Source organism: Eschrichtius robustus, chromosome X (assembly GCF_028021215.1).
Source record: "Eschrichtius robustus isolate mEscRob2 chromosome X, mEscRob2.pri, whole genome shotgun sequence".
Classification (NCBI taxonomy): domain Eukaryota; kingdom Metazoa; phylum Chordata; class Mammalia; order Artiodactyla; family Eschrichtiidae; genus Eschrichtius; species Eschrichtius robustus.
Window position 1 is genome coordinate 117,451,747 of NC_090845.1, and position 26,144 is coordinate 117,477,890.

A 26,144-nucleotide genomic window follows, 5' to 3' on the forward strand; every position below is an offset into this window, starting at 1 on the left:
CATTAGCTGCTGTTAGGCAAAGGGCTCAGGGAAGGGGCTGTTCAGTGGCCCAGAGGAATGTGCCAAACTCCACATAGAAAGCCAGCCCCGATTTGGGGTTAAGAATTTAACCTTAAAAGGCTGGCAAGTCATAAATTTGCCTGAGGTTCATATATACGTGTGACTTTCACAGTTTATATTTCCTAGCCAGGACTCAAAGTCAAAACATGCCCCTGATTAATGAATGGTACTAATTGTTATTCCTGACTTGAGAACATTAGTCTTTATCCAAAATATTTTCTTAAAAAACACACAATCTCATATTTAAAACTCTCTGGCTTAGGGGAGTTTGGATAACTGGTCAGAAAAAAAAAAAAAAAAGAAAAAGAAAAAGGAAGAGGACCCTAACGTTATCTGTTACTTGGTGCTACCATTTTGGTAGTCAAGATTGACTGAAAAGCTTCCATTTCACTGTGTCCATCAAGCAAAGCGCAAAGGAATGTCCTCCAAATCTAAACATCTGAGATAAAGCAACCATCTGTGAGTCCACACAAAAACTGAGCTGGGGCCCGGGCAGTGAGGAGGTGGGGGGATGGAGGGGCTAAAGTATCTTTAAGCACATTTTGTCTAACTTATCTTGTTAAATATTTATACATAACTGCATAACCTAACAACCTTGGCCAAGCTTGGAAGAGATAATAGATACAGGACAAACCAAAGATCCCCAAAGTGTAAACACAAAGAAAAAAATACCAAGGAATACACCAACTGGAATACACTCTCTAACCTGTAGTCAAACTTGAAACTAGGACACTAAAATCCTACAAATGAAACAATGTCCTGAAACGTGATAACTTCATCAGGGAAAAGCAGGCTACAATTTGGTTAGCCTACAAGGTAGGTGTCAGTTCTACCCCACGGTAGCAGTCTTTCAAAGGGGCTCCCTTATCTTTAGAAAAAGGAAAGGCATTCAGTGTAAGAAAAGAGATTTCTAAGAACAGAGATGCAATTTGCATTCATTGAGAATTATGACAAAGTGGGAGAGAATGTAAACTACATTGCAAGGATCTGAGGTATTCAAGTCAGATATATTTAGCCTTGTCCTATCTGTACAAAAAGCCTTTTAAATACTCAGAGTTCTTAGAAAGTGGAATGTAAATGCATCAGTGCATATTTTAGACCTCTTCATTTCCAAACTAAGGAATTGAATTTCACAATATCCCAAGAGAAGTAACCAGGTACCCAAATATGTGGGCAGAAATGCAAAGCCTGTTTTCTCTCCAGGATCACTGAGGGCAAGCGGATGTGGAGAAGGCAGAGGAAGATGGGGGAAGAGAGGGGAGAAAAGGAAATCAGGACCTATAAGAAAAGGAAACACAACTTAAAATAGAGAGGAAAATATCAAACATTCCACTCATCTATTTTTTTTAAGAGAACAAGAAACACAAAAGCATTCAATAAATATAACAAACCATAAAACACCTTCTGTTCTAAACTATAACCACTTGAGAGAGTGTGAGGGTGGAAAAGAGGAAGGCGAAAAGAGAAGACGTGGGGAGCAGTCCAACAGATGATGAAGGGAGGACCCTTGGGAGCTCTGGAGGTATCCTGATCCCCCAAAAGGGCCATGATGATTGTGCACAGAACACCCACTCGGAATGGGGGTCAGAGTAACTTGGGCTACTTCTTATCACTACTCTATGAAATGTTGATGAGCTTTTGGGGAATTTTCCCAAAATTGTTAGTTGGTAAAACATCTCATGGCCACTAGGACCTAACTGGAAAATAAAACTGAATATTGTTGAGGGGTGGGGGAAGACTCCAAATGATTGAATAAATGTTGGTTCCAACATCACCTTCAGGCTTTGTGAATGAGGCAACCTTACCCTCTCAAAGAACAAAAAGGCAATCTGACAGCTTTTGAAGGCCAAAAGAACCTTCAGGCAATGTTATTAAATTGACCCACAGTACAGAAGTTTCAAAGGCAAGAAGTGACTTCGGTTTTCGAAATTAACACTTGTATAACACCTTCAGAATTCCATGGGGGAAAATAAACCTTTATTTCAGAAACAGACTTTGAAGTTTGAAAACAAAGCAGAAAATCTGTTTCTGAAAACAGAAGGGACTATTTGAAACACTCAGCACAGTTCTCCCATGGCTCTTTGAAACGCCTCGTGAGCTCCACTCTGACTTCTGGGGGTGGCCAGAGAAGACACACCTCAGAATGCCAGCAAAAGAGGATGTGGGAAACCATTAGTTCCCTAGGGTAAGAGCAAAATGATCTCAAGACGTATGTGCCTCTGGCCACATTAAATTAAGCCAAGGCCTAGACTAGAGGTTCTATCCATCTCGGGGAGCGAAGACTGTTTTTCAAACTAGTCACAAAGTTATTAGCAAATGAGCAAAGATCCCGTAGGCTCTCTCTAGCCCACCCATTCTCACTTTCTTATGCTCCTTCCTTCTCTCCCTCTCCCTCTCCCCCCAACACTCTCTGAATCTCTCTCTCTCCTTCCCCCTCCTCCCACCCTCCCTTCCTCCCCGACTCCACCCATCCACATCAATGAATAAACAGCTGAAGCACAGCACAAACTTGAGAAATCAAAAGAACAATGACCTATTATATGCAAGACCCTCTCTTAAGTATGCAAGGTTCTTACCCTCAAGGAGTTTACATTTGCCTACATATCACCTGGGGAATGCTGTTAAAAAACACAAATTCGGATTCAGTAGATCTGGGATGGCACCAGAGATTCTGCTTTTTTTGTGTGTGTGTGTGCCGAAACCCCGGATTGAACCAAGGTTCTGCATTTCTTATAAGCTCCCAGATGCTGCTGACGCTGCTGGCCCATGGGCCACACTTTAACGAGCAAGGCTCTAGTAAGAAGAAAAAAATACATAAATCATTACAAGAGCAAAGGAGAACCAAGGCCATGGGAGAAGTTCACTGATAGCAGGGTTCAAAGGGAGAAAGGATCACAGCTAGTCATGGGGAAACATGAAGTGATTCATGAAGAAGGTGACATTGCACTGACACCTTGAAAAATGGGTAAGACGGCAGCAGGCACTGATGAGAGGAAGACAGTCAGGTGGTCTGTAAGCAGAGGCTTGGAGACAGACAACCACAGGGTCCCTTCAGCAGTGAGTTGCCAGCCTGTTATGCTTAAATAGAGGGCACACATGTCAACAGGATAAGAGTGAGAGGCATGATGGAGGGAGACTCGCAGGACTTAGCCATTTAATTTGGATGTGAGATGTGTACAAAGAAAAGTCAAAGATGATTTCAAGGTTTCAAGTTGGGTCCCAAGCAGAGATGCTATCACCAGAAATACAGAATGTTGGAGAGAGGCCGGTTTGTGCAGATAGGAAGAGAAAATGATGGACTAATTTTCTACTGTGTTGAAAGTGAAGCACTGGCAGAACTTCTGGATGGAGATATCTAGCAGGAAACTGGGAAATACTGAACTGGGCAGCGAGGAAGAGGTCAGGCTGGAAAGAGATGGAGGAGTCATTCAAGCGGCGAAGATAATGAAGTCATGGGAATGGTTGTGGGAATGAACAAAGAGAGAACAGAAAGGGCAAAGGACAAACGCGACTGGAACACTTGCATCCAATAAAGGGTGGGAGGAAGAGCGTAAACAAGCAAAGAAAGCATCAGCTTTACAAGTAGGAGGGGAACCCAGCGTGTACAATATCCCCAAAGTCAAAGGAGTGTGGGAATTTAAGTCAAAGACTTTATATCCAGACCATATTCCTTCCCCTCACAAGCCAATGTGTACACTGGAAAGAGCATGAGCTATGGCGTGAGACAAATCTGGATGTATAATAAATCCTGGCTCCACCACTTACACAACCTTTGCGAAAGTAAACCTTTCTGGGCCTCAATTTCTTCCTCTGTAAAACGGACATGACATCACCTACCTTTCAGCTTTGCTGTGTAGATTACATGAGAGGTTAAATATAAAACAACTGACACACAGTAGGCACTCAGTAAATTGTAGTCTTCATGCTCTTCACTTGTGGCCCTTCCAAACTATTCCATCAACCTAAAAGTAGCCTCAAAAAATCTACCTAAGAACAAGGAGTTTCAAGCTTACGTTGAATGAAAATAGATACCCTGATGAAGGTAAACTCATGAACAGGGAAATTAAAGAAACCATTCTGCCAGAGAAACAGAAAATTATACAAGCCTCTCCCCCGACCAAGCAAAAAAAAAAAAATCACATCCCCATAGACACTTAAGAAAAGATCAGCCCAATTACACAAGTATTCCTAGTATTTGCTTGGAACCACATGTTTCAAAGGCTAGCCAGCATGGCCCAGTCTGAAATGGAATAGAGACCAGAGCTCCAAAGCTACACAGTATTACAGCTTTCTTTCTCCAAAGGGGGAGAGCCAGAGGGGCCTACATGTTGGAACCAAGCCGATCTGTGGAACTCAGAACCTGCAGACACTTTATGAGTGGCTGCACTGTTTGCACATAAGATATATAAAAACAAGGCTTTCCAGACATAAATGTAATGTATGATTGTGAAAGACCACCCACTGCTAAGAGTAACAACGACTTTCAAACAGTTTAAATGACACACATAATTATTAATTATTGCTATCAAAAATAATAGAAATCTGGTCCATTGAGTCTAATGTATTTTTCTACATAGAAGTATGTGTGCGGGGTGTGGGTGTGGGTGTGTGTGTGTGTGTGTGTGTGTGTGTGTGTGTTGGAGTACGTTATCTTATTTGCAAAGTTTTGGACTATGACAACATATACTCATACTTTTAATCAAAAGAGTTCTTAAAGTCTTTGGCAGTTTTTAAAAAAAACTCACCAGATGTTGGCAAAACACATTTTAAGACATGTCACATGCAAAAGCCTGGAAAATATCATCCACACCCATGACTTCCAACTTGAGTCTATATGTCGATGAGTCCCAACTATGCTTCTCCTGAAGTCCAGAAGAGTATATACACTCTTTCCCGGTGATCTCATCTATCCCCAGTTTTCAAATACCATCTACATGCTGACAATGTCCAAATATGTTATCTCCAGCCCTGACTGCTCTCTCTTCTATCATCCAACACACAACCTCAACTACCTACCAGACATTTCTGCCTCAATGAGTTTGACCCCTCAAACTCAACCTGTTCAAAATCAAACTCGTTATTTCACCCCTCAAAAATATGTTCCTCCTGTGTTTCACTCATGTATTCAACAAATATTTACCGAGCACCTATTATCTGCTGTAGCCTCACCACCCCGCAAAACCAGAAGTTCTAGACTCTCCCTTCTGTCCTCATAACCAGTCACCAAGTCATGTCTACTCTACTTCCTCTATTCTCTCAACTTTATCTTTTATTCTCCTAGTTACTGCCCTGGCTTTTCACCTGCATTATTAAAACTCCCTGCCACCACTCACTCCCCAGTTACCCTCCATACTAAATAGCATTTCCTCTTCTTAAAATGTTTTCATGGCTCCTCATCATCCCTGGATACAGTCCAACAAAACTCCTCAGCATATCCTACCTACTTTTCTTTTTCATCTTTCCTCTACTTTCCCCACTTCTGTACTCCAAACAATCCAAACTATTCCAATACAACAAATATGTCATTCTGTCTCTTAAATCTGTACCTTTGCACGTACCGTACAGGACAGCCCACTTAAGGCAACTAGGCACCCTCTTCCATAGCTCAGCAGCACCCAGATCCCCACAGGGCACCCAGCTCATCATGCTGCCTTGACATCCATGGTTTTCCTTACTGGGTCCCTCCCTAAGCAATGGTTTTATCTTATTCCTCAGCTCAGTACCTGGCATAGAATCAGTGCTCAATAAATACTGGTTGAAGTAAAGAATGAATGGAAAACTTTTAAATATTTATGCAGAGATAGCATATAAAGTTCATTATTAGTAGGTTCATTTTCTGACAATTTCCATCTGTTTTCCAAAACAGTTAAATGTGGTTCCCCAATAAAATCAATCCATGGAACCTAACTTGAAGTGCCTCTTGGGTCACAGTCTCATTTCTGTGGAGCTCAACACGCAAGCCAGCCAGCGCTAGAAGTAGTTCTCCAAAATGAACCAAATTCACAGTATGGGTTAACCGTCACTACTTTGACAAGGATCACATCTCTGTACTTAGGGAAATGATGGAACTTTATAAATGAGCAGTAGCTCTATGATATCAGTGGCAATTAGCTCTGCAACAATTTGGGGCCAATCCAACTGAAAGTGGTTTACTCAAGCTCTGAAAAGCTGTACCCCCCAGTTCTTCCCAGTGTAGGTTAGGCTTATTCTCTAGATTATTAAGGGGGTACAGCTGTAGGGATATTTTACATGTGTGTATGTACGAGTATACAAATATGTGTGTGTGTGTGGAACTCAGAACCTGCACTCTGATCTGTGGCTCTCAGAACCTGCAGACACTTTGAGCGGTTGCATTGTTTGTACATAAGATATATAAAAGCAAAGCTTTCATGACACAAATGTAAGGTATGATTGTGAAAGACCACCCACTGCTAAGAGTAGCAATTCACAACTTTCAAACAGTTTAAATAGCACATAATTACTAATTGTTGCTATCAAAGTAATAGAAACATATATTTATACATATGTATAATCTATGAATATATATGTAAAACATATGCAAATACCACATTTAGATAAAGCTGCAGCTAAAATCTCTCTCTACTTGTCACTTCCTCCTCAAACTTTAGTTTTGAAAGAGGGGCAACAAGGCTCCCAGGGCCACAGAGAATAGAGAAATATGCTTCAACTTCCCCACCCCCCTTCCTCAGTCTCTGCTGCAGATCAGTTTAGAAAATGATGCATTCAGAGAATCAGTCATTCTCTATCTAGGTATATGCCATCCTAGGACCTCATGTGACAGTGATCAAGTCCTCTAGAATATGTCTTTAGGTATTTATTCTTACAGTCATTCCAACCTTTAATAATAACTCTGTACGAGGCACTCTACTCGCCACTCTAGAGGATACCAAGACAATCAAACATGGCTCCTACATTCAATGAGCACAGGGTCTGTCAGAGGCTACGAATAAACTATGGACTTCAAAAAACATGGATACTAAGTAAGAAGTACAAGTACAGTAATTCTGGGAACCGAATGCAATTAGGGCATATCTCTGTATTATCTCTGCACACATGATAATTTCCATGTTCAAATGTTTTCCAATCCTTTCGGTCTGTTATGTGCCAGTTAACTTTCTGATATATACCAGAATGAGGGCTCTCAATCTACTCCCTGTATCTATCACCCTAACTCTTCCTCTCTTCACCATGTTTCCCTCAGCTTCAATCATCCAAACCAAAACTTGACAAAGAGCAATGGAGAATCCCAGGATGCCATAATACATACTGGAAGTATGTATTATGCAGAGTGTGGGAGAGAGGGAACAGAACCATAATTAAGAAGGAAACTATGCAAATAGAATTCTAACATTATTCTTAAATGATCATCATTTCTTTCTCTTTTCCCCTCTTTCCTACTTGGGTCATCGCTAGCCAATTTGGAAAGAAATTAAGAGGACTCTCATGAGGCCCTTTAGACTGCTCCAATAAAATTCCCATGGCTGAAAACCACTTCGGATTACGTCCTTTTAGATGTACATTTATGAAGTTTGATGTTATAGGTAAGAAACACCAAACACTGAGGAGAAACTTATATACATTTAGTGTATGTTTCTGTAACTGACACCAGTTGCATTATTTTCACACTAAATACCACAGATCTGTAAAGTGAAAATAAATATATGCATTTATGTATACGTAAATATATTTATTTTTAAATTACTTAAAATAGCCTTGTAAACAAGCACAAGCTACTTACCTCTTGTAAGACTTGGCTAGTCTACTTTTATAGTACAACCAAATGAATTAAGTCATAGAGTACAGCCAAATGAATTAAGTCAATGTCCTTTATCACTTACCCATAGACAACAAATGGATTTTTGACCTGAAAAAGTAGTTACTTTTTTAGAAACCTTAGCATATTGGTAAAAAGGAATCAACTACTTAAATATTGGTTTTACGGAAATTTTATGGTTACAATACATTTATAATTCCATTCATTCATTTAGCCTACAAATATTTATGGGGTACCTATTATTTGTACTATGCACTATGCTAGACACTGAGGATACAAAGATATATAAAATACAGCCCCTATAACCTTGAGGAGATCACAGTCTAGTAGGGAGATACAGATAATTACAAACACGTACCTTAAAGATACCATAATCAGGATTTCTAATTTTCCAGTAATAAACTTATATTCAAAAGGCAGAGTCAAAAGGCCAATCAAAATTCCACTCTAAAATGTTGCTGAATTTATAAGAAATAAATGCATGCTTCATTGTGGAAATTTTGAAAAATACAGAATACTCCCAAAATCATCACTTCTGAGAAATGTACATCTTCCAACTTTCAGGTGAATGGTTGGAATACAGTGGGTGGAAGTTTCATTTATAATGGCTTTAACTTCTCTGTCCCTTTTTACTGCCACTTTCACTTGTATTTTATCTCTCTTCCTATCAATTATTTATCAATATAAGCCTATTAAATATACTTCAAAGAGCTTAGTAGATTTACTAATCTAGCATATAAATACAAGTTCAGCTACTAGGCATAATTAACTGTTCAGAACACTAGCAATGCATTTTGGTCCTAACATTGACTCCTTTTTCCTCATGAGAAAAAATACAAAGTCTCAAATAAGGCTTTATGTAGCTACACACATAGAGAGGCAAAAGTGAAAGTGCCTTCCTTGTTAATCAATGCGGATTCATTTTTGTTTAAAAATGGCAAACAAGTATTTCTAATAATTAGCACTTGGATAATTAATATTTAATTGGCCTAATTCGAAGAAGAGAACTAATACTTTACTTTGTACATTCAACAAGGTATTCAAGTGAGACTATAACGTCCCAGTGAACATTTTCCCCTCACACACAGCATTTCAAAATGCACATTTTCTCTGCTGATATGCTCACCTTCGCGTTGCTTTGTGAATCGCAGTCTTCCTGCCCTTACGTTTCAGAAGATAAATTCCCATTACTTTATGCTGTCTCTAAAGCCAGTCTGGGGCCCATGACTTGGACTCTTATTTTCTGATGCTCATTTCTTAATGGAGTGCTGGGGATCCTGTTTCAAGCCTGACAATTTGCTAAATATGGGCAGATGAGTGGGGGATTTTTCTGCCCACACTTTCCATTAGACCCTAGATTACCAAAAACATCAAACCTGCTTAGAAGCTCAGCTAGGGCTGAAGAGATGCTGGTTCCTGGTATGGTCTCTGGAATTGAGCCTGTGCACAAATTCTGATCCCAGGTTACAGAAACCTGTGAGGTACATCAACAGGTCCATGCATGTGTCACAGCTCAACTCCCAAATATGGTAATGTCAACATTAGTGAGAAAGGTCTAGCTGACATTAAATCAAAGAGACTTTGATTTAAGAGATGTCTTACAATTTATGTGCTATAATAATTGTTGATCTTTAATGATACTAAGCCAGTCATAACAATGTTGCTACTTTCAATTTGTTCTCTGGGTACTCAACATTAATAAACACTGCCTGATGGTAAGAGTCGCCAGCTAACTGAGGTAAGCCTGAACCAGTCTCCAGTCAAAATATATGCAGCTTGGAAAGTTTGTCCACGTACCCCAATAATGTCTCATAAAAATTTGGACTTAGACTTTTAAAATAAGTAAGATGACATACAGCTTAAGAAAGTATTTGAGAGTTTCATAGAAGAATACATAACGATCTAGAAATTCTATTATCAATTATTTACTAAATGCTCTACGGTACTCAGCATTGTGCTCAACACTGCATCAAATACAGTGCTTTCCCTTTAAGGAGCTTATAATCTAAAACATACAAATAGCCATATGCAGAAAAAAAGCGAGAGATCAGAGTAAAAGGAAGCATTCACAAAAATGTACAAATTCAGCATGCCAGAACTTTTCAGTTGAGCAATATGATCCCCAGTGAAATTCTTTCCAAATGATGTATCGTGTGCACAAGTTATAAGTGATTATCTTCAATTTTCTTAGAAATGAGTAATAAGATACCTCTTAAGAACCACGCTTTTGTATATGCATCAAACACTACAGTTGGCGTGGTCCTATTGATAGCTGCCATTTAAGGAGAACGTATTTTCTGTCTTGTCTCGCATCAGACAAATCCAGACCTCTTTTCTCCCAGGTTGGTAATAAGCAGCCTTTTTCTAGGCTACAGTGAACAGCAAACATTGCAACTCTAAACATGGAAGCAGCAGAATGCTCAAAAATATTGCATCAAAATATTGGATACAACCTATCAGCCCATAAGAAAAAAAAAAACCACATTGCAAAACTGACACCATCTGTGTCATCTAGCATCCATCAAAATCCTCTTATGCTTGTATTTCCTAATGCTTACAAACAGAATTTGCTCCAAGAATTAAGAAAACTTTTTAAGATGGCGGCCCTATTAAGCGACCTCTTCCTATCTCCCACTTCATCTCGTCAGTTCTTTTCCCTTGCCCAGGCTGGCTATTGTGACCATTTCAGCCAATTTCCTGGAGGTATTTTCTAGCCCTTTTCACCCTATTTAATCCCACAAGTTTCCTGAGAAGCCTGTTTACTTGTATGCTCCCCCACTAGACTGTGAGCGCCTTGACAAAAGGGACTATGTCTTACTCCTCTCGGCACCCCCAAAACCCAACACACAGCCTGCCAAGCAGCAGGCAGTCTGAGACTCCTTTCAGGCCAAGGCGCTCCACCGACCATCAGCCTTCTCCTCAATCAGATCGATGCTTCCCTCTGAGAACATCTCGTTACCAATCACCAGGATTAGCGCAATAAATATATTCAGACCACATTTGAGAGAGTTCTCTAAACTATTCCAAGTTAGCACATGGTGATACAACTTTTTCAAAGTTTGAACAAATCACCTGCTCATTCAACTGTCTAGGGCAATCTCAAGAGGAGAGAAACCCCTCCCCTCCCACACCTCACTCTTCTCTCTCCCGACTTCAGGACCGCTAACTGCTTCCAACTAATTGGGGAACTACAGCTGGCAACCCGGAGGAGGTTGCTAGTTCTCATACTCTAAAGCAACAACAACGAATACCAAACTCTCTTTTCGAGAACGTTGATTTTTATTTTTATGTTGTTTCATCCATTTGAGAAACTCCAAGTCAATTTTGGCTCTTCAAGGCTGCCTTTTACCCATTCGGGCATTTGGCCTCCTGGATTGGTTCTTGCACTTTCCAAGGCCCTCTAAGGCAAGACTTCTCAGTCTTTGGGGAGTTGCAACACTACCACGGTTTGTTTGATTTTCTCATTCCCATCCGTCCCCTTCACCACCACCCCGACAAAAGTGGTGTATGGCATTCATAAAGTGAATTACACTTGATTTTTGTTTAGAGGAATTTTTTTTCAGACTTCTGTAACATTCCCTTGAGACAATTGGAAACATCACTGTCTGATTACTAGCTCACTTTCCTTGCCTAAAATTGTATCCATTCTTGATTGCGCCTGTGGGTAGGTTAAGCAAAACAAAATAAACATCTAGACTTATGAGCTCATTGGCTTTTTTCTGAATTTTTCTAAATTAAATAAGGGCAAAAGAGCTGCACTGAAAGTCAGTTATATGGATTTTTCTGCCAAATGCTAACTCTGTGTGCCTGGTTTCCATCTGTGGTGCTTTCCAAGTTACAAATCCTTAGGAAAAAAAAAAACAGTGGGGTACGAAAAGATCTATGGATTTGGGGGACATGCTATTTAGCATTGCTATCCTGTGCCTTTGAACACTAAAAGAAATGGGAACATGAGATCGTAAGGCTTTAGATCAGCTTTGTGGAAGTCTAGTGTAGTCCTTCAGCACCAGTGATTTATTTTTTAGGCCGGCTGATTTCAAATGCCATTTAGTCTCATCCATATTAGCATAAGAAATGTACCTTATCCACTCTAACCCAATTCTGCTAATGGCCTAAGTTAACAGTCAATCTCATGCTCCCCCTAGGTGAGACAAGACATTCTTGAGGATTTCTCCTTACTGTGACCAAATCTCATTTTATCTGGGACAAAGAAAGCTTTAATGCAGTTAATACAGTGGAGCGGGAGAACTGAACATGGCTTAAAATATAGATGGGGAAAAAAAAGTCAAGCGGTCATCATGATGGTTCATAACTATCAAATAATTTGCAGCGCTCTTTCAATTTCCAACCACTGAACGACAGCAGCAAATCACACATTTATTCACTTTGAAATTATGCACTTGCCATTGTATTTAGTCGGCCATTATCATCTCTTCTCTGAAATACTGATGAGCTCTTTCCACGCACGGACATTAGGATTTTTACCATGCTTTCCATATCTACAGTGACCATATTTGCCCAACTAAAATTCAGGACACATGGTTTCATGCCAGGACAGAGCATTGGAAATCTGCACCGTCCCAGAAAATCCAGGCTATATGGTAGCTGTGTGGGTATCGCCATATTTGAAATTTGGCTTTGCTCCAGAGTGAGTCAGAACAGTGCCTGCCACGTAGAAGGTGCTCAACAGGGCATATGTTTGTTAAACAGAAGTGAAGTAGGGAATGTTGGGTTTATACGGTAAAGACCCTTGGAAAGGGATTTTTCCTATAGAGTTTGGGAAATACTTGAGGAAAATGAAAAATCTCCATTACGAGTCCCTGCTCTCTGTATGTAACATGGCCATCCTTAGGCCAGGAGTAAGGGAGCTTGGAAGGAGGGAGCCCAGGCCAAATCTCATACACACACTGTGTGGGCCCTCCCAATACTTTTATACAGATGCTGCAAAGAGGCAGGCAGCCAGAGAGCTGGGGGAGGGCAAGGGAGGGTGAGCTCCTGCTTGAGCCTGTGTAGAGGGGGGTTGCTAAATGAGTATCTGTGCATTCCCTCTGGTCTTTTTCCTCTTTTAAGCACAACCTTTACCCCTTGGCTTCAAACCCGCCCAATGTGGCCCCAGCTCCAACCCTGGATCCATTCATCTTGTGGGGGGCTCATCCTGTGAGGACCAATTTTTACATTACCAACAAAAGCATGTTCTCTGGCCTTACCAAGCTAATTACCAGGGCACTTCGAGGGGAGAGAGATTCGCCTGCTGTTGCAGCTCTGTGGAGCTGATTCATAGGTTGCCCCTTACAGCTCCTGCACACGCCCACGTGGTACGTTATTAACACTTAACAGAGGAAGAGGTAGTTCTACCCTTCCTTAGAGCTAAATCCTGCAAAGCAATATTTAACATATGCGCAAATGCATTTCAGTCACCAAAAAGGGTGACCAATTACCTTTGCAACTAAACAGCAGGCTCGCTCGGCTCTTTTCATCCACCTAAAGAAAAGGCTGAGGGCGCGCTGGCTGCCTAGGTAACCTCCCGCTAGTGAACGCTCGCCGGCAGCGCCCACAGGGCGCGCATCGCATTCACAACTTGGCCCAACCATCAGGCCCGCCTCCCTGACTTGTTGAGAGCCACGAGCCAAGTTTTGGCGAGGGCTGCTCCCCGATCCCTCGGAAACGCGGGACGCGCGCCTCGCTGGATGCCTGGGTGGCGAAGAGACACTGGAGGCCACAAACGTCTTACGGTTTGTGAATACAACCAGCCGTTTCTTAGAGCGCACCTCTGATAAATAAACCTGTTTGAAGCCGACTCTCCTTGCCTGCATTGCCAGTGTAGCAACTTGTCCTAATTGGATTCTAAGGCAGGCTTTTAGGACTCCAACCGTGGGACAGTCAATCACACAAGGCCATTAATATTCATCTGTTGACAGCGGCAGCGCTCAGGGAAGGTTAAAATATGCCCTTACAACACGACCTGATTGTGCAGAACAAAAGGCAAGCGTTCAGAAACTTTCCTCCACCTAAAATCATCTCCCCTTCAGGGTCCAGCCTGTCAAGAAGGCAGATGAGTTTGAGAAGGGGAGGAGTTAAATCATCTTTGGACTCCTGCTCCCCGGGCCAGCAGCCCGATTTTGGAAGCGATTTTGCCAGCCTACAGAAGAGACGCTGTTTGGAAGGAAAAGGCTCAGCCCTCCCCATTTGGGAGACCCTCCTACCTACTCAAAAGTTTCCTTCCGTGTGTCTTTACCTGCCACTGCGGATTCGGAGATCTGTCCTCAACTTTGCCTGCACTTGGGCCCGCGAGCCTCGGGAACCCAGGCTGCGGAAAGGAGGGCGTGAGGGCAGGTTGGGGAAAGAATGGCCGGAGCCGCGGTCCAGCTGAGGCTGAAATTCTGGCACGTACGTGCGAGCGAGGGTGGCAAATTCCAGAGGCACCAGCTCGGATGTGGGGCGCCAGTTCGCCGAGGCGGGGAGAACCAGCTCCAGCCTTCCCGCCCTCCCCCCAAAAATGGGCGCTCGCTAGAAAGGCCATGCTCGCGGTTCCTCCCAGTCGCACCTTCGCTGACAGCCCAGCGAGCTTGGGAGATGCGGACAGGGCCCACATATACCCTTCTCCCCTTTCTCGGGAGACCTGGCCGGGCCCGGGCACGGCGACCACTCCCAGGTGCCCGGCCGCTGGGCTCACGATCGCGGCCCCGCGGGGCTAGCGCGCTCGGGTTACCTCCACCATGCGCCCCTTGGCTCACCGCCGGGCGCGGGGAACGCGCGAGGGACGACTCCTCACCTGGCACCGGGGTTTCAGGCACCCACTTGAGTCCGGGCTGCAGTCTTTGGAAGAAGGAGCGGACCTGGTGACAGGTGGCGTCCGGCGGCGGCGGCGGGGGCTGTGCCTGTCCCGGGCAGTCCAAGCTGAGCAGCATCGCCACCACCAAGCACGCGGTGCGCACGGGCCCTGCCATCCTGCTTCGCCGGGAGCGAGGAGAGAGCGGGAGAGTGGCAGCGGGGGCGAGAGCGGTCCCAGGACTCAGCAAGCCTGGCAGTGGCCCTAAGGAGCGGGAGACGTGCCGCTACCCAGCCGCTGCAAAAGTTTCCTCGCAGCTACCTGGCCGCTGGGCGAGGGCGGGAACGGCTCGGCGGCTCGGGGCGGGGCGGGGTTGACCGGGTTGGGGCGGGGCGAGGAGGGACCGGGTGGGGCGGGGCGAGGCGAACTGCGCGGCCGGGGGGCGGCGGCGGCCACGCGGCGAGGCTGCGGGCGCGGGGCTGCGAGGACTGCTGGGGCACCGCGGCGCGGGGACCGGGCAGGAGCGGCGCGAGAGGAGGACGCGGAGCGCGTGCGGTGGCTCCTGGCCCCGCAGCCCAGCTGCCGGCTCGCCGCCGCTCTACACAGAGAGCTCTGGCATAACTACTGCAGAGGGGCTGCAGGCTCGGGCGCGCTGATTGGCTTCCCAGCAGCCGTCCCCTCTGACTGGCTCTGGGAGAAGTTCCCCAGCCTCACTCCTCCTTCCCGCCGCTCATTGGCCTACAGCCGAGAGGGCTTTTCCCTTTAGGATTTTTGCAACCTCTCCATCCTTCCTTGGGGGTGCGTGGGGGTCCCTGGCTTAGGTATCCCTCCTCCCAGCCCGGTCCAGCTCGTCTCTGGCCACCAGAGCCTCGCAAGAGGTCTTCCTCCTCCGCACAAAATCCACCTCCTCTTCCTGTTCTCTGAGGAGCTTCCCTCGAACCGTTTTCCCAACGCAGCTCTGGCCGGGTTCGGAAACCCACCCCACAAATAGTCACATTCAGGGGCAGCTGGGGACCGCTGGCAGAGAGGGGCAGGAGGTTCACAGCCTGCCTCATCTTTGAATACTGTACCTAAAAAGTCTGACAGCCCGTGGGGCTTACTAGATTTAATTTAATTGAACCACGCAAAGTCAGAGAAGGCACCTGATCCCAGGATGAAATCTGTCTCCTGTAACGTAGCCCCTGGTGACCTTTCATGAAGCAAAGCATAACTGGTGACAACAAGATAACCTGGGGCTTGAAGTCAGCCTGACTCATTAGAAAATCGTTTCACACAGCAAATTCATAGAGCCAGAGCTAGCCTGCTTGAGAGGTCTCCAAGACCCAAATCCCTACCTCTGCTGTTTAAATTTCATCATTTGAAATCCAGTTCTTTGAAAATCAGATACCTCTCAGAGGAGGAATGTATTTGGTCATTACCCATATGCTCCTAAGTAGGGATCTTTAACTCCCAGGTCCTTTCTGGTGACTCCCACACACACCTAAGCACAATGTCTGGCACATAGCAGGAACTCGATAAGTGTTTGTATAATGAAATGATTTAACACCTCAGTGTGAATTAGTTTATCATCTGATCGTGTTGTCTATGATCTAGGTAAAAGCAGGTTTAGGTAAGGAAAGAAAAAGGAGAGCCTCCACCCCAGGAATTCTCCAACGAGTGCCAGCCAGGCCAGGGGGGAGAGGTCGTGTGCCAGAACTTGTGGACTGAGAAGAGAGGCAAAGGAAAGATAGGTGGCCGAGGAGCTCATTCATTCATTCAGTAACAAATATTTGAATTGCTGCTACGTGCCAGACACTGTGAGATACAAACAGACAGTGGGATACAAAGATTAACCTGTGGTACCTGACCTCAAAGAGCTACAGGTCTTGTGGGAAAGACAACTAAACAGAAAAATGTTAACACAGCATGTGGTAAGTGCTAACATAGAGGCAAATGCAGAGTTCTAAGGGGGTGAGAGGGCAAGTCACAGAAACCTTCCCAGAGGAGGTGATGCCCTAAACTCAGGCTTGAAAGACCAGTAGGAGTTGAGGTGAGAAAAGAAGATGGGGGGAAGGGGGCCAAGGGAAAAGAAGCAGGACGAACAAAGATTCTGACAAGAGAGAGCCTGGCATGGCCCAGTGGGATGGTGGGAGGTGCAAGTAATGGTTTCAGGCTGGGGAGTTAGAAGAGCTACAGCAGCAGAGGTAAGCAAGGGTCAGATGATGCAGAGTCCCCAAAGCATGCAAAGGAGCCTGGGGAACCACTTAAGGAAACTCTAAGCAGACAGGTGACATGACCTTATTTGCCCTATGAAAAGATCTCTCCAGCAACATTGTGGAGAATGGCTTGGAGAAGGAAGAGGTTTGGAAGCAAGTTAAGAGGCTGTGAAAATAATCCAGACAAGAAATGATAAACTCCTGTGTCGGAGGAGACCTGGAAAGGGAAAAAACTACCGGAGATATTTAGGAGATAGAATTCAAAAGGCACCTAGTGGATCTGGGGGTTGGGAGAGAGAGATTCAAGGACGGAGGGCTCATTCATTCTTTTTTTTTTTCAACAAACATTTGAGTGCAGCCTATGTATCTGGCATTCTTCTCCTACTTCATAATTTTGCCTGGGGCTAGGCCTGCGCCTGCATTGAACATTTGACAAATGACATATCCACTTTAAAAGAAACACCAATTAAGAGTCATAATTTGGCTGGTGAGTTTGATATGTTCCACCTGTGGAGCCCTGTGACCAAAGGGCAGATTGGAAGGCAAGCATTGATTGAATTTCATGACCTCGCAGAGGAAGACATGACCTCCCATAAATTCATGATCTTCCAGAGCTCATGCAACTAACTACAAAGGCAACAGTTGTTTTCAACTACTGGGTACTGAGTACCTTGAAAAGAGGGACTACGACTTCTTATTTTTAATATATACTTTTATATCTAATACACTTTGTACGAGCCAGAGCAGTGCTTCCCAAAGTGAATCCCTGGTGGTATGTGGGCCAGTGAAGTTTTTGGTTGTTTTAAAATAAATATTTGTTGTAATGTGGATCAGAAATGTATGTATATACATAGTAGTGCATCCAACCCATGACTTCATTAGGACAAAGCTAGGTAGACAGTACCGTGATAAATTCACTTCAATAAAAATGTGAGCTGGCTTAAAAAAATATTAAACAGTATTGAGAATACGAGGATATAGCAAAACCTGTGCGGTGGTATGTGAAAGACAAGGATTTGGACTTAGGTCGTAAGCAAACTGACCCTGAGGTTTTGGCAAATATTTCTTTGGCCTTAAAGCTTCTGCGCCGCCTCCAAGCAGCTACGTGAGGGTTTTAAGCCGACCTAAGGTAGGAGTTAATTTAACTTTCTAGGCTTAAGGAGTGGTTGCATTTTTTTAAATAAGTGACTCTCAAAGACTTTCTAGCCTTCCAGCCCACAAGCTGTAACTCTAACAGTGGAATTTCAAGCACTGGAATAAGCACCGAAGAATAGGTTTTTGGTCAGGAAAGCCTGCAGGGGCACTATGGACAGCTGTCTATCGAGTGTGTGGAATTTTACTGACAAAATCCAGTTCCTTTACCAAAGCGTCAAATCTGTTCCTTTATATGCTATATACTGCCGAGATGGGTGACTGTGAATTAAGGTTGGGTTTTCTCTTTCCCTTTCACGTAAACAACTGTCTTACTTTTCAAGGCTCCCTTCCTCATATTAGAAGTCAGGCCAATGACTCATCCTTATTCTTCAACTAGAAGAGACAAAGAGAAACGATCAGTCTAGAAACACAAAAGGATGTGCTGATTGAGCCGGTGTTCACTTTCTACAATTCATGGCTCTGTGCTTTCAGGCCCAGTTGGAAGCATTTAGATAACACCATTGGGCCCCATTTTCCTCTTTGGGCCTCAGAGGAAGGCTACCTAGCACAGCTGGCCCAGAAGAACTTTTCTTCACCTTTCGTTCCTCGTCTCCAGTTTGAAAGAATTCGAGAATTCCCAGCTGTAGCCAGCAGCTATTATCTTGCTGTATCTGGGAGGAGAGTCTGGTTCCATGGCTCCAAAAGCAGCATAAATCAAGGTTTCTGGGAGAGGGTTAAGAAAGGGTGTTCAACAGCTGCCGCCATGGGAGGGGCTCATACATAGCCCTGCACACGGCCACACACGCACACACGGTTTGTCTTGGGCCCGGTTCCCTTTGCCGCCACAGGTGATGCTCTCCCCTCCCCAGCCCCCTGAGGTACACAGTATCCTCTCCTCCCCTTCACACCACCCTCAAAACCTGCTTTCTGAGAAGAAATTTTAAAACTCATCCGCTTACAGGGTATACGGTTGATAGGATACAATGGGGCTGCTCACCCAGGGGTAGGGGTATTTAAACAGGGATCAAAGCTTTAAACCGAAGGCACAGGGCTCTAAAAACTGTGGAATTCCAGGCATTTGCCAGTGGGAAGGGAGTGTTTAAACTGAGGGGCAATGAGGCCTTTTTAGGTACACCTGAAATCACATCATGTAGACAGTTGCTTATATGTTAGGCTGGCGCTGCTAACAGTCAACACCTCCCTAGCCACACCTCTGCACTCTGGCACACAGCCACTTTGTCTCCTTCTCTTGCAGTGTATGACTCCTTTGTGGGACAGAGGGGAGGGGAGGCGCCAGGCACACTGATCCCAATTCTCCCAAATGTATAAGCTATGATCAGAGAATGAATTATGGTCCTCTGGGAAAGAGTGTTCATTCATTCAATCCCGGCCAGCAGGCCAGTGCAATGTAAATGGTAACTTTGTAAGTTGAAAGACTTAAAGCCATTTTGAAAATTGCATAATAATCCCAGGTAGAATTTGGCTCTATGCGTATGGAAAATTAATAGGCCCGGCTGAGATGCTTGCATTATGAGTTGTGGATGGATAGCCTCTCCCCAGACCGGGACTATGCTTTGCCCTCTCTAAATCCACAAAATGTACTGAGGTTCTCGTAAGTTAGAGTTCAAGACTTTGAAAAAAAACTATTGAGATTTTTATTTGTGGCATCATGTTGATTGCTGCAAATAAAAAATTATTCTATTCTGTCTTCGTTTGTATAAGGAATATTGATCTAGATTCCTAACATATTTCTTCATACCCCTAGTCCATTGAGTTCCGTTTTCTTTTTTTTTTTGATTGGGCAGATATACTATATGTCTATCTAACATTTTGTCTCTATTGCATAGGAGAGTCGGTTTTCTATTAAAATTTAAGGGGTTTGTAGTTTGGTGATCGAGAAGACGGTAGCTTTAAATCTAAAGGCTGGTGACGCCTGAGGCACAGCTTTATGTGCCACATGGCAATCCACGAATACTTTGTTTTGCTTTGAATTATTGTGTCCCCCAAGACACAGTGGTTCAGGTAATGTAATATATTTATTTTGCTGTATGGTGTGTAGAATCTATAAGTAATTTTACTAAGCTCTTCCTGGGTCTTTATGCTCTGGAACCTGGGTCCCCAATAGGTCAATAGTTGGTCTCTAACCATTGACCTCTCACGTGTTTGCTTCCCTCAAGGTCCTCTCCCATCCCCACAGCTCCCTGGATTCCCAGCAACACATGGGAGGAAGTCAACAGCCAGCCACCACCACAGACAGCAACTCATACTTTCAGCGGCCTCGTCCATCCCACTTCCCAAGCCTCACCCACAGTCCTAAGTCCAGGGGAATTTCAACAGTAGCATCTCATATGAAAAGGCCATCCCCACCCCTACCCCTAACTCTATAGTTATTGTAAAGTCTATCCACTAGGAACTGTGTTCTTGAGAGGCAGTATGGTTGGGACCTGTAGCCGAAGGAGGGGAAGAGCAGAACCAGACCATTCCATACCTTACCAACCAAGCCCAGAGTCTGCTATACTTGTTGTACCAACACCTGGGGTGACCACTACATTTGCCACATTGGGTAGCAAATGTATGTTTACTTTTTTGTCTCTACCATGACTTGTGAGCTTTAGATGCGCAGGAGTTCAAATTAATATCAGAAAATAAAAATAATATTAAGTAAAGTGATCCTTCACTACAGACTGTTTGAGAAGCATTATGCTAAGTATGTGCACGGTGCTTTGGCCCATGGTAGTCACTGAGTAAATGTTTTTAAATAAAGCCCTGAAATGCTTTTCTTTACAAAAATAAATTCCTGCATTCCCTAATGATAGAGAGTTCCTATTAAAATCACAAGGCATAAAAACTTTCCAATAATAGGTAGCCCATTTGAGGATAAATGTCTAACTAAAAGATTTCTCCTACAAAAAGTATCCCACAGGGACACTCTTCTTCTGTGGCTCGCTCTTATTCAAGCAATACTCAGAAGTCAGTAAATATGGTTTGCATGAGATTCTGCATCTCAGTAGAACTTGGTGTAAATTACAGATTGGAGGTTGAACTCCACTACCTTCGTGTTTTATTTTCTCCATTATTTCCCCCCTAATTTATGTCATGTTTTCTGTTGTAAATGAAAGAGATGCTAGCCTGTGTACCAAAACATAGCAAACATACCAAAACAAAGCAAGATGATAAGATCCAGAGGGAAGTACTGCTTCCTTGGAATGCCTTCATCTCATTCATTCTTATAACATGTCAGAAGTATAGCAAGTCTCGCCTGCCATAAATAAATTGTATGTCATTACTCAGAAGATTTAAGCTCTGTTGGATGTCTCCAGTCATTCCCTAACTGCTGTTAAACTTATGGTTAATGTCATATGGTTTGTTAGCAGCTTTTTGTCTGGTATTGTTCTGAAGTTGTTTCATGTGGGAGTGCCCTGTCTTCCCAAATAGATTGGAATAATTGAAAGAGCAGAGGACCAGCAGTCGAAAGAGCTGGTTTCTAGTTCTCGTTCTGCCACTCTGAGCATTGTGACCCTGAATCAGTAGCTTAACATCTCTGAACCGCAGCCTCCTTAACTGTAAATTGAGGATGGCGGACTACATGCTCTCTAAGGTTCCTCCTACCTCCGACAGTCTGTGTTTCTATGACTGTGAACTCCTCGAGGGAAGGGTTCTTATACTTCTGTACCCAGAATCTGGAGCAGTGCCTAGAATGTATAGTAGGGCCCCAATACATATTTATTGAATGAATGGCTGAATGCATCCCTCACAACACAGACCCCAGAAATGGCTCCATAGGAGATTCTCAAGAAATATTTGTTGATTCATCAGTGCGCTTCTTAATCAAAGTACTGTGTACAGACGTAGAGAACAAACGTATGGACACCAAGGGGGGAAAGTGGCAGAGGGGCGTGGGGTGGTGGTGGTGGGATGAATTGGGAGATTGGGATTGACATGTATACACTAATATGTATAAAATAGATAACTAATAAGAACCTGCTGTATAAAAAATAAAATAAAATTCAAAAAAAACCCCAAAAAACAAAGTACTGTGTACAACATTTAAAATCTAATTTTTCTCCTAACGAGAAGCACAGTAATGCTTGTTGTAAGCAATATTGTTGCAAGAGTGGAGATATAAACAGACATACTTCTGTTGTATTTTATCTCCAGAAATCTAAGTCAGAGACTTTTGTAATTAAGTCATTAAAATTTTTAAATAACTGAGGCTTTGATGTTGACTCTTTAAGATTGTAAACTACTAAAGGTAAGAGACTATGTTTACCTAAATCTTAGTGTATGGGGGGTCTAACAAATTATTATATTGTTTGGAAATTATGGTAATAAACTTTTGGGAGTGTTTATTATTAATTTTTCCCTGTTGAAAACCTGTGTCAATCCTATCTATGGAAATCTTTCTGAAATGTATTACATATTTCCCTGCCTTAGTAAACAAAGTATGTGAAATCTAATCTAATCTATTCTTGATGCTCTGTTATATCTTATTCAATTTTTGTACTATGTTACGAATCTACAGAAATGGTGAGACAGTGAGCTGAGTCTGTACTGGGCCTACTACACATCATGAAACTTGCTTTCTTAAAAACAACAACAGGAATCCCCTGTAATGATTTGTCCCTTCCTCTTTAACATATGATATAGAATGCATAGATGCATGCCCTCCTGCATTAGTCTGCTTTTTACAAATTATAATTCTGGGGTCAAAGGCTAAATTAGCCCTTCCTGGGATGTTCCTCTGGTTTTAGCACTAGTAACTTCAACCTCTCAGTCGATTTCAACCCACTCTCCGGTTTACTTGCTTTAACTTATGTTGCAACACAGTGATCACAAGAATCCGCTCGGCATGGTGGAATGGGCATAGGTTGCAGAGTTCGATAGTCCCAAGTCCAAATTTTAGCTCTATTACTTACTAGCTGGGGGACCTTGGACAAGCCGCCTTACCTGGCTGAGACTTCACTTACAAAATGAGGATTAAAAGCTTAACCTCGGTTGATAAATGGATGAATAGATAGATCCATGTGATAATACAAGTATAATACAATGCTAACTGTAGAATATAGGTAGTCAGGATACTAGTGTCCACTATAATATTCTTTCAGCTTCTCTATATGCTAGGGAAAATATAACCTTGAAAGGTCTTTGAGAGACTAGAGATAAAATAGGTAAAGCTTCTGGCACGTTGTAGGTATTCACATTATCCTGTGAACCTTAAGACTATTTCTTTTAAAGGCCATCAAAGCCAGGTTTGTTTGTTTGTTTGTTTGTAATAAACATTAATTAATTTTTTATTACCAACGTTTGTAGAACAGTCACTATGTTCTAATTACTGGTGACATAGTGATGAGGGCAAAATTTTTGCCCTCATGACCCTTATCCAGTTTTGTTTCGGTTGTGAGTTCATTGCCAGGTTTACCACGATGCCAGCATTGGGAACGCCAGATTATCAAGGTTTCACATGATTCGTAAGTTTGAAGGGGGCATATGCTCTCAGAGGGTCTCCTTTAACTTCACAATCTTGGCCCCAGCTCAGTCCTCCTTCAGCCTCCCTTAAAACAGGTCCACGTGGAGGGTATAAGAGCTAAGCAGTGTTCAGTGATGGCCAGAGTCCAGCAAGAGACCTGCCACAGGCCCAGGAATTCTCAGACACCGATTTGCCTTTCCATTTCCCAGGGCTTAACCTCTGTCGTTTGGCCTCCCCAATTACAATTACATTTCCAGACCTTTTTTTTGGCCTTACCCTCAATTCCCAGCCTTGGTAATGGCTCGTATTTCCTGGATGTAACTACAGGAGCTCAAATTCACTTCTGAAAAAAAAGTTTTCAAACTTGAGCTTGCAGCCAGATCTACCCCAGATTTAAACTTCACAGTCATACTCACATACACTCATACCATTTCTAATTTACCATTGTAGGGAAATATCATGCTGTATTTACTTTTCTTGTTTTCTGTTTAATACTAGGCAATGAATTGACTCTTCTTCAGAGGAAAAAGGCCAATGATATCCTGACAACCGGAAACAATGCCAGTCCCTCGGCTGATAGTCTGCATGTGGAGGAACAACACTTACCCCGCAGATGGAAGGGAAAGTTCATCTTCCTCGGCATAACTGCTCCTATGGCAAAAAGGTCATTTAATCCCATGCAAGCAGCTAGATAAGATGAAAATATAAAGCAGGATTCTGTGCTTCTAAATCACCTGGGGTTTATCAGATGCCCCTACACCACTCAAGGATGGGAAAGCCTGGGACAGTTAAACAGACACATCAAAGAATGAAGGATGGATTTGCCTATTGTCCTTTTGTATATTTTCACAGAGGTGATTTAGTTCTTAACTCTAAAATGAGGAGAACAACAGGTTATCTTTCTATGAACAGTTGTGTTCACAACTGAAGCAGCCATGATTCTGAAATCCAGGGAGAAGTTCTCTCTTTCTCACTTTACTTTTGCTGCAAATAGAACTTGTAATATTACTGATTACTTTAACACATTCATAGTGTCATTAATACTAAAAAAAAAATTTAAGCCTGCCGAGTTTCCTTATCCCTATGCTAATATTACTGTGGATTCTCAAAACTGAGGCAATATATCCATTCATACCATTTTTCTGTAGAATTTGATCTTCGGGGGTGTTTGAATCCAACAAACAGGGATTAAAGTAACGTTAACACACAGTGCAATTGTGTGACCTGACAACAAACCTCTTGATCTGAGAAGGAAGGGTCAAGTTTTCCGGACTACCTGATAATCCCAGTTAAATCGTCTCCTTTTAGAATCTCTTACATTTGTTTAAGACTTCATTCTTCTTACAAAGGGCTTCCCCATACCTTATTTGGATTGTTCTTCCCAACAGCCCTCTGAGATAGACCAGGCATGCAAATATTATTACCCCCATAACATTGATGAGAAAACCTCTGAGATTCAGAGAGTAAAGTGATGTTCCCAAGGTCACACAGCAGGTCAGCAATGAAGACAGGACCATAACCCAAGTCATACACCTCCAATACCTCCCAAACTAAAAAATCCCAACAAGCCATGTGGCAGTGGTTTAAAACCTAAATGTCATAGGCAAAAACTTTTGAATGTTATCCAGATGTCTTTGAAAGCCTCACGGGAATCAATACTCACCTTAAAGAGCCAGGCATGAAAAATGACATGTTATGAAAAACATGCCAATTTGGGATTTACTAGATGAGAGAGAAAAGTTGGGGACAACAGAGGCAGGGCAAGGTTTCAAACAGAATATTTCTTGTGCTCTTCGATTCACTGCAAGCAATGACCTTTGCACAAGATAGAAAAGGTACAATGCTGGCAGTAGAAAAGTGAGTTTGTGTCATATAATTCACTCAAAATTTGTGGAAAAACTGGAAGACATTTTGGAAATCACCCCTGCAGTTTGATTTTTTTTTTAATGTTTATTTATTTATTTATTTAGGCTGTGCCAGGTCTTAGTTGCGGCATGCAGTCTTCTTAGTTGCGGCATGCGGACTCTGAGTTGCAGCAGGCGTGAGGGATCTAGTTCCCTGACCAGGGATCAAACCCGGGCCCCCTGCATTGCGAGTGCAGAGTCTTACCCACTGGACCACTAGGGAAGTCCCTGCAGTTTGATTTTAAATGTTTGGAGAACCTTTTCTTCCTTGTAAGTGAAAAACCTAAGGTGGTTCAGGGGAAGTCTCTCTGTTCTACTTTCATCATGTTATCAGTAAGGTAAATGAAGAAATCAAATTAAGTCCACATGAAGTAGCCTTTGAAAGCGTCTGAATTGCACTTCCTCGTGCCAGCAGAATTTGACAGCTAATTATGGGGACCATAGATGATACAAAACTCAGAATTTCTCAAAATGTAGTAGTAACGCCTGGGTAGGGAGGACTGGTTCCATTCATTACAGGAAATTCACAGCTTCCCTCAGGAAAAGTGGTTCCATGGGTCAGAGTCAGGCCTCGTGCTTGGAATTAGGGGGTTCAGGTCTGACTGAAGCCCTCTTCTTCCTGCCTTGCTTTTACAGACTGAGAGGAGCACTAAGTCCCTCCAAGGAGAGCTCCCCACAGGAAGGAAAAGTTAGCCTAAGAGGGAGCTAAACCAATGATGCTGAGTTGCCAGAATCCCTCCACAGGCCACCCAAGCAGTGAAGAAATTCATGGAGAGAAAGAAAGAAAGAAAAGACCCACAGCCGTGAGCAGAGCCAGCTG

The 26,144-nt window shown here is 43.2% G+C and overlaps 1 protein-coding gene and 1 non-coding gene across 3 annotated transcripts in view; both read right to left on the reverse strand.

The window, feature by feature from the left end:
• The window catches only part of GPC3 (glypican 3), a 432,614-nt gene extending 417,647 nt beyond the window's left edge, over positions 1-14,967 (reverse strand). Inside the window, exon 1 of one of the 2 annotated variants that reach the window (XM_068533011.1) lies at positions 14,628-14,967. In XM_068533011.1, the coding sequence (XP_068389112.1) occupies positions 14,628-14,802 (175 nt within the window). In that variant the 5' untranslated portion in view covers positions 14,803-14,967. Of the gene's footprint in view, positions 1-8,981; positions 9,059-14,627 lie in introns of those variants that run through there. The other variant, XM_068533012.1, reaches the window with a different exon arrangement.
• Positions 14,968-25,474: 10,507 nt separating this feature from the next.
• On the reverse strand, positions 25,475-25,547 carry TRNAA-CGC (transfer RNA alanine (anticodon CGC)). The gene has a single exon. It is a non-coding gene; the product is annotated as a tRNA-Ala (tRNA).
• Positions 25,548-26,144: the final 597 nt, after the last annotated feature.